The sequence below is a fragment of the Cyclopterus lumpus genome, chromosome 8, assembly GCF_009769545.1.
Source record: "Cyclopterus lumpus isolate fCycLum1 chromosome 8, fCycLum1.pri, whole genome shotgun sequence".
NCBI classification, from domain to species: Eukaryota; Metazoa; Chordata; class Actinopteri; order Perciformes; family Cyclopteridae; genus Cyclopterus; species Cyclopterus lumpus.
The window spans coordinates 10,375,251-10,389,793 of NC_046973.1; the positions used below are offsets into that span (position 1 = coordinate 10,375,251).

Here is a 14,543-nt window from a genome sequence, read left to right on the forward strand (position 1 = left end):
GTCGAATGGATGTGTGTGAATATATATATATATATATATATATATATATATATATATATATAGATATATATAGATATTATATATTAATATTAATTATATACGTATGTGCACGCAATCACGGCCACACACAAATGCGCACACAAACACACTTGCAGACACAAACGCACGCAGGTACACACACACACACACACACTCACTCACACATACTCTCACACGCATACACTCACAGATACACACACACACGCACACACACATACTCACACACACACACACACACAAACACACTCAGCTGATGTCCTCAACCAGCAGTAAGCAGTAGGGAGACAGGTTCCTCCTCCAGCAGGAATGCTGTCCAGCAGGTTTGTGATGTGACGTGTTTCCAGGAAAACAACACAAGCCTCTGGAGCCTGACGGGTAAAGTGCTTAAGTTCGGAGTAAGATTGTGACTTCCACGTTCTAAAAGCCGTAAAGTAGACGTTTGGTTTCGCTCCAGGGAAGCTGAGAGTTGGACCAGTGCTCAGTGCTCAGTGCATTCATTTCCACAGAGGCTCTTCCGTGTCCGTCTCCCTGCAGTTTAAATGGCAGCCTCGTCGGCACTGTGGATTCCTGTGCTGTCCCTGCTCCAGCTGGCTCACAGCACTGTCTTCTCCAGACCTGCTCCAGGTAAACCACACCTCTTCTCACTTGGAGCTGGTCAGTTCATAAACGGTCGTCATGTGACTTCTGTATCTACTGGAAACCTGGCCCTCAGTGGTATCACAGGCATGCCTCACGGTTATGAGAGAACCCATTGTTAGTGTTCTCATCTAGTTGAATCCTTAGCTCACATCTGGAACACAGAAGACATATATTGGTCTGTGAGTTTATATGTCCTGCATCCTGCAGGAGAGCCAGTGCTGCTGGACCAGCAGTCAGCGACCAGCTTCCTGTCCCGCTCGCTGCTCTACAACAGCTGGGACTTTGAGTTGGTGGTGGCTGACAATCTGCAGAGGGAGTGCTTTGAGGAGACGTGCAGCTATGAGGAGGCCAGAGAGGTGTTCGAGGACGACACTCAGACGGTACACACTAATTTGGATGTAAACTCCTGTAGCTGTGTCCACAGATCAGGACACACCTGACATTGGAGTTAACTTCTGTGTGACAATGGAACCAGACAGCACTACGAGCTCACAGCTTGCTTTAGTTATCAGCACAGCAATGTTTTGTTTGCAGGTTTAGAGTTGGGAACACGTGTAGAATCCATTTGATTGAACAAATCCCAGAATGTTTACTTAAAAATGCTTTCGAAATCATTTGCATTTGACAAAAAGGACTCATACGTTCTCATTGTCTGAAATGTTTATGGTCCTCTAATTTAATGAAGTTAAATCATGAAATCTTCTTTTGCTTTCATTTTTAGGACAGCTTTTGGACCAGCTATACCAACAATCACGGTAATGCTTTTAAAGATGAATATGATACACTATTGTAGTCTTTTGCATTGGGCTCATCCAGCTGAATGCAGTGTTTTCACTTCAATATTAAATATAGTATTATAATTCATTATGATTATTTTAATTTCTGAATTGCTAATATTGTATTTAGTATAGCACCATGGTTAAATATACACTCCTTGTTATAGGACTCCAAATCCCAACGATGTTGGGGCTGCTACTGAAGTCTGGGAGTGTATCTTTGGTCATTTATAATATCTTCAGTCCTTTTGAAGTAGGCTTCCTTTATAACCCAACGCTCTGTGAAGGTGAAGTCAGAATACACCTGTAACGGAGCATCAACAGGAAGGAATTAGTTTAAACTGTATGTTTCACTGATGACAAAAGCCAACTAACAGAAGACAGCCATGATTGAAGTCACTTCTATAGTGATGAGTGTGTGACTGCTGTGAGAACTGTAAGAAGCGTTGGTGTAATCTGACAGGTGTTTGTCTTTGCAGAGTATTCCCCCAGAGTGGATGTGTCTGGGCTGGTGGCGGGGATCGTGGCTGTCCTCGTGTCTGCTGGCATTGCCACCGTGCTGGGAATCTACTGCTACAAAAACAAGAATAAAGGTCGACCGAGGTTGGGCCAGTAAGTTCACTCTGATGACAACATTCATAACGTAGGCATGTGGGATGAAATGGTAACGTTGGTCCGTGGGGCCTTCAAACCAGCTCGTAAACTCAGACTAAGGCTGTCACCATATCAGATTGTCACTACAGCGATTGTGGCTTGGTGGTGAGCCGGGTCGTCCTTCAATCAGAGCATCTGCAGTTTGATACTCGGTTCCGATAGTCCATGTGAACGTGTCTTTGGGAAGACACTTGACCCCAAATGTCTCCCTAGCTGTTTCTACAGTGTATGAATGTTAGTTAGTCCTGATGGGCAGGTGGCACCTTGCATGGTGGCTCCTCCCATCAGTGTATGAATGTTAGTTAGTCCTGATGGGCAGGTGGCACCTTGTATGATAGCTCCTCCCATCAGTGTGTGAATGTTAGATAGTCCTTATGGGCAGGTGGCACCTTGCATGGTAGCCCCTCCCATCAGTGTATGAATGGGTGAATGATGATGTGACACAAGACTAGAAAAGTCCAGTCCATTTACACAATTATTGTGGCCAAAATAATTCCAGAGAAGGATATCATCAAGACATCGATAGAAAATCTGATAAAATAACACTTTAACTTGTTGTTCATTGTGTGTTTTATATCTTAATAATAATAATAATAATAATAATAATAATTAACCTCAGAGTGTCTTTAGGGGGAGCTAGAGTCCATAAGCATGTCAGTATATATAAAATGATCTAAAACGAGCTGGATTATTTACACAATATTATTATGTGTGTATTATTAACATAACATAATTGTTTCATTTTGTCTATATGTATTGATATCAAAAATATCAATACCAATATATCTAGGAAATGACGTCTTAAGGGATTCCCCGTTGGACTTTTGTCTACCACAACCAAACATTCCCAGTGAGCAGCTCCTTTGAGGAAAAATGACCAGATTTACAGGAAACAGCCCAAATTCAAAGTGCCTAAACTCTTCATCTTAATTATCGACACAAAAAGGCGCTCCAATGTGCATCTCCATACGTGTCACAGCAAAGAGAATGATTCTGGTATTATTCCTTGTGAGAAAGATTAACATTAATTACAAAATAAGTTGAGTCTCTTGTATAATATTACATTTGAGACTTTCTTGGTTCAACTTGAGTCACAGTAGTCATGTTCATATGAAGAAGTCACATTTTATTCTATACGAATGTAATTATCTATGCAACCTATTCAACATTCTGTATTCATAAATTCATACATTTACTCAATATTCAATTTATTTACTGTGCCTGGCAAAGAAATCCTTTTAACTCTGTTATTGTCAATGATAATTTCATATCACAATATAACCCTTGAAACAATTTGAATGAAAAGTTATAAAGTAACATTGAGTCAAACCCACTGACAACAATGATATGGATGATAGCAGTGTAATATTAACAATATAATAATAGCTGGTCTGGTCGTTAGTCCTTTGAGGGTCTGACCACAACCTTCTCTGTAGACCCCCAGCTGGTGAACATTTCCTCATTCTAGAACAGGAAACCAAAGCGGGCACATTGATGTCTGATTCAGTCCTGATCAGCTACCCAGTACTTTCACTGGCTTGTTGAGTTCTACTGATTCTGGTTTCTGTCCAGAGCTCCGGTGAGGATGGCAGCAGATGGCCGTCCTGCCCCAGAGACGGTACCCCTGGCTGGGATCCTCGTCCCTCCAGGTCTACCCAGCTACAACGAGGCTCTGCACCACAGTGGGCAACACGATGCCCCACCACCACCGTATTCAGGGTAAGTGGATCAAGGTCAGTGTCCAAGATCAGAAGGATTCATGTGAACCTGAAAAAAGTAGCAAATGACAAATCTGAATTACTTGCAAAAGGTACTGCATGTTAAAATATACATTTTATAACCAATCTTAATAAAGGAACCATTTTCATGTCAGGTTGGGTTTCCCATGTCCTAAATGTAACAACATGTATTTCAATTAAAAAGAAGCACCTGGATATTAAACAGCTTACCACTCCATCCGCCAACACCATAAGATAAGATATTACTTGATTCATCCCCAGGGAGAAATTTCATGAAGCTGTTACATGTTGCATACATAACAAGAAGCATACAAAACATTATAACTTCTATATCAACGTAAAGATGTATCAGGACTAGTGCCAGCTAAGAGAAAAACGGCACTTTAGGAGAGGGTATCATTGTAATTACATATTAATATATATATGTATATTAATATTAATGATGTTTATGAAATGCATTCCTGCTGCCTTGAGTAGAAACCTGCAAACTAACTCGATCAAAACATCCTCTCTTTGACCACAGGGGGGCGCCATCAGAGCCTGCTGATCCCGGAGACAACGCATGAGACTGCTGGTCGAGCCTCCTCATTCGAGCTGGTGGTCTGAGGGAACTTTAGCAGCCGGCCTGTTTCCGGCAGTATTTATCCGTGAGGTGCAGACCCAGTCCTAGAAGGACTCCCAGCCGGCTCTGATGTCTAGTCGGTCCACTCCGCACGTGACGCTCTAGAGTGGGCAGCTGAGGGTGTGGTTCAATTGTGTGGTTGTTTGGGGGGTTACTTTGGAGCAATAGACACTCCATTCATAGAGACCACCGGGTCTCGTTTGATAGAATAAATGACATAACAAGTACACACGCCTCCAGTCTTTTCTCTGCATCCCGTGTAACGTCTCCAGCCGGGAGAGACACGTCCACGTGTGCGCACGTGGAGTCAGGGACATGTCGCAGCTTGTGTTTATCACGAGAAGAACAGGAGCTGAGCTCAACAGCACAGCACACTGCGCTGCTGGGCATGACACAGTGTGTGTGTGTGTGTGTGTGTGTGTGTGTGTGTGTGTGTGCGTGTGCGTGTGCGTGTGCGCGCCCCAGAGAGAGAATGAGAATGAACGCCTGCCCAGTCATTCCCGTTAAAAATGGCGCCTTGCGAACAAAATGAGCGAACGTGTGTGTTGTGAGAGAAAGAGCCGCCGGAGCCGTGAGGCCTGAGCCGCTCACTGGAGCTGCTGCTGCGGACGTGGAGCATCTGTTCTACGGCCCATCAGCCAACACACGAGACAATAGACAGTGAAATACATGGGGAGAGGAGGGAGGAGGTGCTCCTGGCTGCTGCTGCTGTGACCCCCCCCCCGCGCTCTCGCTCCTTCTCCTCCTCCCTCCATTCCTCCCAGTCTACAGGCTCGTCAAGCGGAGAAATAAACAGGCGAGCGCAGAACAGAGAAGACATTCCTCCCTCCCTCCCCTCCCCTCACTATCTGCCCATCTTCATCCAGTCCTTTCTTTCATGGAGAGGAATTACCCCGCTGCAGGCTTCGGAGATCTCGGGGCCGGGCAGGGATGGAGTTACGACAGGGCGGCCAAGGCAAGGTAAGCTGGCCAAAGCATGGGCACCGTCCGCTCCTCTGGAACGGCTCAACAATGCATTCAGTCGGGCTGCATGGTGCCGCTCCACGGCCACCAGCCTCAGGTGGAGCCGGCCGTATTGTCACTTGCGGGAGGGGAGGGGTAGAGGGACTGTCTCCAAAATGCGATGGAAGGTTGACAGACAGAGGAGAGGGGAGAGACAGAGGGGGATGGGTTGATGGAACCAGATCGAGTCTGCTATCTCCACAAATGAGAGATCACATATTGGTTCCGGCACGGCATTGTCTCCGCAGCAGCTTTGTCCTGCTTCGGACCTGAATAATGCTTGACAGGGACCTGAGTAATGATTGACAGGGACCTGAGTAATGCTGGACAGGGACCTGAGTAATGCTGGACAGGGACCTGAGTGATGCTGGACAGGGACCTGAGTAATGCTGGACAGGGACCTGAGTGATGCTGGACAGGGACCTGAGTAATGCTGGACAGGGACCTGAGTAATGCTTGACAGGGACCTGAGTAATGCTTGACAGGGACCTGAGTAATGCTGGACAGGGACCTGAGTAATGCTTGACAGGGACCTGAGTAATGCTTGACAGGGACCTGAGTAATGCTGGACAGGGACCTGAGTAATGCTGGACAGGGACCTGAGTAATGCTTGACAGGGACCTGAGTAATGCTGGACAGGGACCTGAGTAATGCTGGACAGGGACCTGAGTAATGCTTGACAGGGACCTGAGTAATGCTGGACAGGGACCTGAGTAATGCTGGACAGGGACCTGAGTAATGCTTGACAGGGACCTGAGTAATGCTGGACAGGGACCTGAGTAATGCTGGACAGGGACCTGAGTAATGCTTGACAGGGACACATTGATTGGTAGGCTCCAGTAGGAGCACTAATTGGCTTCTTATCAAAACAGTCTGATGCATATAGCTGCACCCTGCTATCTAGCAAATCATTACTGCAATCCACAGAATAGAGAAAACACTTGTCTGCGAAATAAATAATGTTTTATTTATTTGATATAAAAGCCATTATTTAAGTCAAACTAAAGTCAAACTAAAACCAGCGCGTTATGGTAACAGCAGCTGCATGCATGTATTCATAATGTGTCAAATATGGTTTGAGAATGAACCTTTTGGGCTCTAACATAAACACCACTTTACAATAATGTCATGTGACTGTCGCCGGACCGCTGCTCCGTGATGAAGGTCTCGTTCGCCATTACTCTGTGCAGTGCACTACTACCACTACCGTGAGCTAAGAGCTGCATGTTTCGTTCCCTTCCTCGCACATGAACCCGTATCTGTGTGCAGCTGCAGCTGCAGCCACTCATGTCCATATTGGACTGTTTTTACTCACATAAACCTAAGCAAACAGGCTGATTCAAAAAGACACCAAGCTCTAACCCTAGCCCTATCACGGACCCTAGCCCTATCCCTATCACGGACCCTATCCCTATCACGGACCATAACCCTAACACAGCCCTATCACAGACCCTAACCCTATTACGGACCCTAGCCCTATCCCTATCACGGACCCTATCCCTATCACAGACCCTATCCCTATAACAGACCCTATCACTATCACAGACCCTATCACTAACACAGCCCTATCACGGACCCTAGCCCTAACCCTAACACAGACCCTAACCCTATCACGGACCCTAGCCCTAACACGGACCCTAGCCCTAACCCTATCACAGACCCTAGCCCTAACCCTATCACGGACCATAACCCTAACACAGCCCTATCACAGACCCTAACCCTATTACGGACCCTAGCCCTAACCCTATCACGGACCCTATCCCTATCACAGACCCTATCCCTATAACAGACCCTATCCCTATAACAGACCCTATCACTATCACAGACCCTATCACTAACACAGCCCTATCACGGACCCTAGCACTAACCCTAACACGGACCCTAACCCTATCACAGACCCTAGCCCTAACCCTATCACAGACCCTAACCCTATCACAGACCCTAGCCCTAACCCTATCACAGACCCTAGCCCTAACCCTATCACGGACCCTAGCCCTATCACGGACCCTAGCCCTAACACGGACCCTAGCCCTAACCCTATCACAGACCCTAGCCCTAACCCTATCACGGACCCTAGCCCTAATCCTATCACGGACCCTAGCCCTAACCCTATCACAGACCCTAACCCTAACACGGACCCTAGCCCTAACCCTAACACGGACCCTAGCCCTAACCCTATCACACACCCTAGCCCTAACCCTATCACGGACCCTAGCCCTAACCCTATCACGGACCCTAACCCTATCACGGACCCTAGCCCTAACCCTATCACAGACCCTAACCCTATCATAGACCCTAACCCTAACACGGACCCTAGCCCTAACCCTATCACGGACCCTAGCCCTAACATAGACCGGGGTCTCCAATGCCGTGGTGTGTCTCACAGCCACTGTCGACACGTGACAGACAAATTGGGGTTTGCTGACACCTCAGTGTGTTGGAATGAGCCATGCTAATGTTAGCTAGTTCCCCTTAGCTTTGCTGCACGTATGCGGTTGCCTTGACAACCACATCAGTCTTCCATCAGACTGCATAAGGTTCAATCTCCGGAACCTTAATGTATTCCAATTTATTCCAATATTTATAGAATGTGTGAAGAATGAAAAAAGGTTAAAGGATAATTATAAATGGTAAATGTTCATCATATTCTTGCTACGTGGTCGCCTCCCCTGTAACATAGCTTGTTGTGTGAGCCATTTGGTGTTGCCTCTGCCTGGAGAAGAGAATGGAACAGCTGATGTACAGGAGAGGACATACATGCCTAGCAGTAGATTTGTGACAGTCAACAAATCATGCTGCCAATGGAAACAGATTGAGAGGTTGCTTCAAGGATTAAGTGACTGATTGAATAATAAAAGCCATAACTGGTTTAGAAATGACCAGAGGAAGGCCTTTACTGTCACTATAACCGGCTACTAACGCCCCCTCCTGACTGAAAGTATCAAACTCCTCTTTCCTCTGGGAAGCAGGAAAACAAGAGCAGAAGTTCAATAAAGATTTGTATAAATTGGGTCATCGCAGCAGCAAATAATGACAGGCATACTAATACAGGGAGTTAACTTTGTACAAACACTAAGAGTGACAACTCTTTGCATATTCAGTAGAATGGATGGAAATGTGCAGGCTTTAACAGTACATGTAGAAAGTTCCATCCATGCATCCATTTATGTCAAACTGTTATAATTGTAGCATACATTTATAAGGGGTAATAGATCTTGTTTTTCTCTTTAGTTATAAAATGTATATTTGTCCTTAGAATTCCTGCTGCTGTGTTACTTCTCAAGTCACATGAGCTATTTGGAGGAAAAGAGAATAAATACTACGGCAAAGTTGCTGTTGCCTTAGGGCTTGAAGGACATTGCTTACATATAGATGTGTTCTGTAGGTTTAAACTATAGGTTTAGTAGGATTCACATACAAGCTGGAGTGTGTATTACTACGTCAACTAGGGATTTTACTAATTAATGGATTAACCAATTATAATTTTGACCGATTAATGCTATCAGTTAAAAGTTAAAATAAATATATTTTTAAAAGCTAAGCAAAACTATGAGAATAGCTGTTTCACCATAAAGGTCAGTGCACTGGAAGTGCGCCGGAGTCTACTGCCCTTTATTCTAATTTAGGTGTCTGACGAGTAAGACAGGGAATTTAGCGTCACACTCAGCATCTCTTTCCGGACCAGTAGAATGGCACCGCTCTGCTAATGGTGGACATACTGGGAACAATGCATGCAGCATCATGTCTGCTAGCCCTCCAGACGGGTGGACTTAGGACAGGTGCCTGTTTCCTGCAGACACTAACAGGAAGTTGTGGATTTAATCTGTTAATCTGTACATCAGGTTATTGGTCCAGATGTTCGACCACAGCAGCGAAGCACTAGTCGGTTAATGATCGCTTTACGATGGTCGTCCATCGATCAGAAACATAACCAAAATTGGCATCCCCGATGGCAACTCCTTTTGTGAATAACTTGAAGATTCGACCTGATATAAGAGCCCGGTATGTCCACTTCTCTAATCGTATTGTCTTCATGGGATTTGAGAGATGTGTCTGATGGGAACTGGGACTTAGTTTAGGGACACTGGACCATGGTGACATTCTTTTACTTTTTTACTGACTCACAATACAATTTAGGAGACAATAAGCAAATCATGTAATTTAAAGCAGTTCTTGACCTATTAATGGAATAGAGGAACATAAGGAAAAAGACCCAGCTAAATTAAGGTTAAATAAAAATAACAAAACATGTCCCCTTTATTTACATGAGATGTTACATATAGACAAGCTCAAATGTGCTGATTGTAAATAGTAAATACACTCAATGCTCTGACAAGCTACAAAGCTTCATCTTAAAATTGTGTTAATAATTTTGTAATCAATACGATGAGGGTCATTCTCAAGAAGCAGAAAAGCCTACTATCTGATGTTCATATTCTTGGGGCATTTTTCATGGGGATTAGGGATACTTGAAGATTCAGCATTTTTATGTTTGATGTGCTCTGCGAGACATATTCTAGTAACTCCAAAAAACAAGCTAAATACATTGACTTTTGACATCATGACAAACTGATTTCTAATGGCAAAGTCTTGATATTAAAATATAACATGTTAGAGTTTTAACCAAACCTCAGCATATTCTATAACCACAAGTGTCTTTCTGAGAATACAGCTGTATTACTTGGGTTGATGACAATGCAGCCCTCCTTCCCCCACCAGTGGTACCTGCAGGCACATCAACAGAGGAAGGAGGGGGTAGGACAAAGGGAGGAGGAGGGAGGATGGAGGACAGAGGACAGAGGGAGGACGGAGGGGGTAGGACAAAGGAAGGAGGGAGGAGGGAGAGGGTAGGTCAAAAGAGGAAGGAGGAGGACAGAGGGAGGACGAAGGACAGAAGACAGAGGAGGGAGGGGGTTGGACAGAGGTAGGAGGAGGACAGAGGAGGAGGAGGGAGGGGCTAGGACAGAGTAAGGATCAGGACAGGGGAGGACGGAGGAGGACAGAGGGAGGACAGAGGGGGTAGGACAAAGCAAGGAGGACAGAGGGAGGAGGGAGGGGGTAGGACAGAAGAGGAAGGAGGAGAACAGAGGGAGGGCGAAGGACAGAAGACAGAGGAGGGAGGGGGTTGGACAGAGGAAGGGGGGAGGACGGAGGGGCTAGGACAGAGTAAGGATCAGGACAGGGGAGGACGGAGGAGGACAGAGGGAGGACAGAGGGGGTAGGACAGGGAGGAGGGAGGGGGTAGGACAGAAGAGGAAGGAGGAGGACAAAGGGAGGGCGAAGGACAGAAGACAGAGGAGGAGGAGGGAGGGGGTTGGACAGAGGTAGGAGGAGGGGGGAGGAAGGGGGGAGGACGGAGGGGCTAGGACAGAGTAAGGATCAGGACAGGGGAGGACGGAGGGGGACAGAGGGAGGAGGACGGAGGGGGACAGAGGGTGGGGGACAGAGGGAGGACGAGGACAGCGGGAGGAGGACAGAGGACAGAGGGAAGAGGACAGAGGGAGGACGATAGAGGAAGAATGGAGGAGGACAGGGGGAGGAGGGCAGAGGGTGGGGGACAGAGGAGAGGCAGCCAGACAGAGGGAGGACAGAAGGAGGTGGACAGTAATGGTTGAATTTGATGGTGCTTTGATTCAGCATCAATTATTGCAGCAACCATTTGATGCATTATAAAATGCCATTCTGACCACATTTTGACTAAATGTAATCAATTATGTAAAAACATGAAACTGTATAAATGTACGTTGCAGCTGAACTACACGTTTTTGATTTCATCAGCAATAAATAACTAAATGTATATGAAAGAGATGAAAAACCAAGAAACTTGCCCCTGTTCAGTCCCATTTGAAACTACTGATTCTGCTTCCTTCATCATCTGCCTTCGGATGGCATCTTGCTTATGAAGCTATGATGATTAGGATGGACTGAAGTTTCAGTTGGATGGTTTTGCTATTCATGAGCTGTGGCATCAAAACTACAGTGTTAACTTGTGGGGTACCCCAGGAGTCTAACCGTGCCCTCTTTATGTTCTGTGTATGACGAGGGCTAGGGTTAGACTATTCATTGTGTCAGGTTGAGATCTGAGTAGAATCCAAGATACACTTGAGAGTTGGACTCTGTGATACATTGGCTGGTTGCCAATAAATGATCTTTACTATCTGGGAAAAGTTCATACGATTTGGTTTCAAGCTCAGATTGCAAAAAGAAAAAAAGATCAAGGTCAAATGTGCAGGGAATGGTATTTAAGAATAGTGGATGATGTGCCATATAGGAGGGTACATTGTCAGTTTGATCACCAGAACAAGTGTTTATCACGTTGAATTAGCCCAGTAAAGAACTAATTTCTCCATATTGGCAGGCTTATGGAATGATCTCCCACTCTACATCAGAGACAGAGAGTGGATGGGCGTATAGGAAGGGGGTTACAGTGTTTCCCCTACCAATGAGTCTAGTGTGTTTCTGTCATTTGCTGCTGGTTTCCCTCTTCTTCTTCCTCATCTGAGTGTGTGAGAGCAGAGAGAGGACATTCAAACACTGGTTGGTCCGATGACTTCTTGCTCTCGCTACCGGTATTAGCTGCTCTGTTTCAACAGAGCTAATCCTATGTATTCTCTGTACATCTTGCTAAGAAATAAAACCAAAAGACTGGTTGTGTTATTGCTAGCAAACCTTTATACTTTTCCACTTACCATGGTAGTACATGTTTCTTCTGCTGCTTTTAGTTGCACTTTAGTTCTGCGTAGTTTTCACTTGGTCTCTTTTGCAGGTACCTTTTCTCCATAAGCCATTTTACAACCCTCTCTTTTGTATATTTTCTCCTAGCCGGTGTCTTATGATGAAATCAGGCCAACAAATATCTTTAGAATTATAAAAGAAACATAAATATTTAAACTCTAACTACTAAATATATCTGAACCAATACATGTTTATATCCGCATACCAATATTTTAATTGAGGTCTTAAACTTGACTCCCGGCAGGCTAATAGTGGATTGGGCCTATCACAGAGATTACAAACATAGTTCCTGATGATATTGCATTGGTGTAACTTCATAACATTTTATGAAACTTTAAAAATGTTCTCCTCATTTTGTTCACGGTTTTCCACATAAATAAATATATAATACTACATTAAGGGTTTGACCTATACTGTGTAACAAAATATCCTTTTTTTTATCCAGTATTAGATATGAATAACACATTAAGAAACGCTTCCAGGAAAATATGGAAAAATATATCACGTGCTAGTGATTGGCAGCTGCCTATCAGTTCAGCTAAGGAGAAAAATAAGAAAACGTCATTCCCACTGGAAAAGCTAAAGAGACGGAATTGTTGAACCACCTCCAATACATGCTTACAGATGCATACACTCTGTAAAACAATTGCCATCTGCTGCCATTTGAGCTATTCTCCTTTGTATTGTGTTGTCATAGAGTGCAACAAGCCCAGCGTTAGTAGCTGCTGTTGGCCCAAGAAGCCTTGAAAATACAATTAACCACCAGGTAAGAAGCCTTTATGGCAGCATTTTTAATTGAGGTTGACCTTAAGAGCAGGTTGTTTAGTCTCCAAGTGTTAAAGTAACAGCTTCATAGTATAGGGTCGGCTGTAGCTCATGGGGATGAGTGGTCGTCCCGTAACCACAAGGTACCGAGACATGTCGAAGTGTCCTTGAGCAAGACACACAGTTGCTCCCTGGGCTGAAGCCCACTGCTCCTTAATAACTAAGGATGGGTCAAATTTAGAGAACAATTTCCCCATGGGGATAAATAAAAGTGTAATTATCTTTCTTTATAATGGCATCATTTAAAAAAATTTGCTGTCTTTATTGTCTTCCTGAGAACCAGAAAATATTACTTGTTAGCATCGTCTGGGGATTCGGAACCTCAGAATTAGAGAGGCTTTAAAGCCAGAGCGTTGGGATCACTGAAGGATAGATTGATAGATGGGTACATACCATATGATTCCCAAAGGAAATTTAGGATACAGTTATAGTGGAAGAAAAACACTCAAGAACAGACATACAAGATAAGATAATTTTGAACAGTTTTTTATATGTACATTGTTTCTGGTAGCTTAAATTGAGTTTGTAAGAATTAAAGTTGACCTAAAGAGACAATAAAAAAGGTTGTACAATAACTGGCTGCAGTTACAAAATTGTAAGTTAAATCCTTCGAAGAGGGGTTTCTGGGGTTGTGTTGAATACAATTGGCAACATTCGTGGGAAGGAATCTAGTGAGAAATGATTCCTTTATCGCAACAGTGGTTAGTTTGCCCACACTGCCTCCTTCTGTCATAAGCATAGATTTACAATTATGCATTATGTCATGCAATGTCACATGACTCAAGACTGTTGGATGATAGCAGAGGTATCCATCTGAAGGTTTAAAACTATACAGCTAATAAACAATGAGAAACTATATTCATTCAAGACCCCCTGTAGTCAAAACTGTGTTTCGCTTATAGGTATTTGACTGTGATGTTTGAGCTTTACTTTGCTTAATGATCTACTGTATTTGCACAGTTTAATTCTATAAAGTTTCCACATTCACTTTCCACAACGCTTCTGTGCTCTTTTTAAAATCTGGGTTTAAGTGGACATGTCAGTAGGATTTTGTGACATTACAACTAATTTGAATATCGTAATCCAGTATGTATCTTTCAAGTGTGATGTGGAAACTTGAAGACTTCAGGTCACATACACTGCAAAAGTCTGAACAATATTTTCATATTCATAGATTAAGGAATTATGGAATGGAATAGGTGTAATTTTAAGAAATCCTACCGAAATAATGAAACCTTTGAGGAAATAACACATGATGGGACACTCATTATTATTATTATTATTATGTAAATGTCATAAAACATGTCTGAAGAGGAGCTTCATGTTACCTTGAGTAACATACCTTGGCTGACTTGAGGTATCCATGACTGTTTGCACATATTAGTTTTCAGAAAACTTAACTTTCAGAATAATAATGTTTGTGTTTGTTTTTTATTATAGTACCAACACTTGCAACTTGTACTAACAGTGTAGAAACAGAAAATAACAGGAACATGCTTCAGCTTTTTAGAA

The 14,543-nt window shown here is 43.9% G+C and overlaps 2 protein-coding genes across 2 annotated transcripts in view; both read left to right on the forward strand.

Annotated features, from left to right (window-relative positions):
• The first annotated feature begins 324 nt into the window (after nucleotides 1-324).
• prrg2 (proline rich Gla (G-carboxyglutamic acid) 2) lies at nucleotides 325-4,696 on the forward strand. The gene is made up of 6 exons (XM_034538446.1): nucleotides 325-663; nucleotides 886-1,058; nucleotides 1,400-1,433; nucleotides 1,934-2,066; nucleotides 3,681-3,827; nucleotides 4,371-4,696. Exons 1-6 carry the CDS (start codon nucleotides 579-581, stop codon nucleotides 4,411-4,413), a joined length of 615 nt encoding a protein of 204 aa, XP_034394337.1. The 5' UTR covers nucleotides 325-578; the 3' UTR covers nucleotides 4,414-4,696.
• A 650-nt stretch (nucleotides 4,697-5,346) lies between these two features.
• prr12b (proline rich 12b) overlaps nucleotides 5,347-14,543 on the forward strand; it is a 32,677-nt gene continuing 23,480 nt past the window's right edge. Inside the window, exon 1 of the mRNA XM_034539601.1 lies at nucleotides 5,347-5,429. Within this exon, the coding sequence (XP_034395492.1) occupies nucleotides 5,347-5,429 (83 nt within the window). The remainder of the gene's footprint in view (nucleotides 5,430-14,543) is intronic.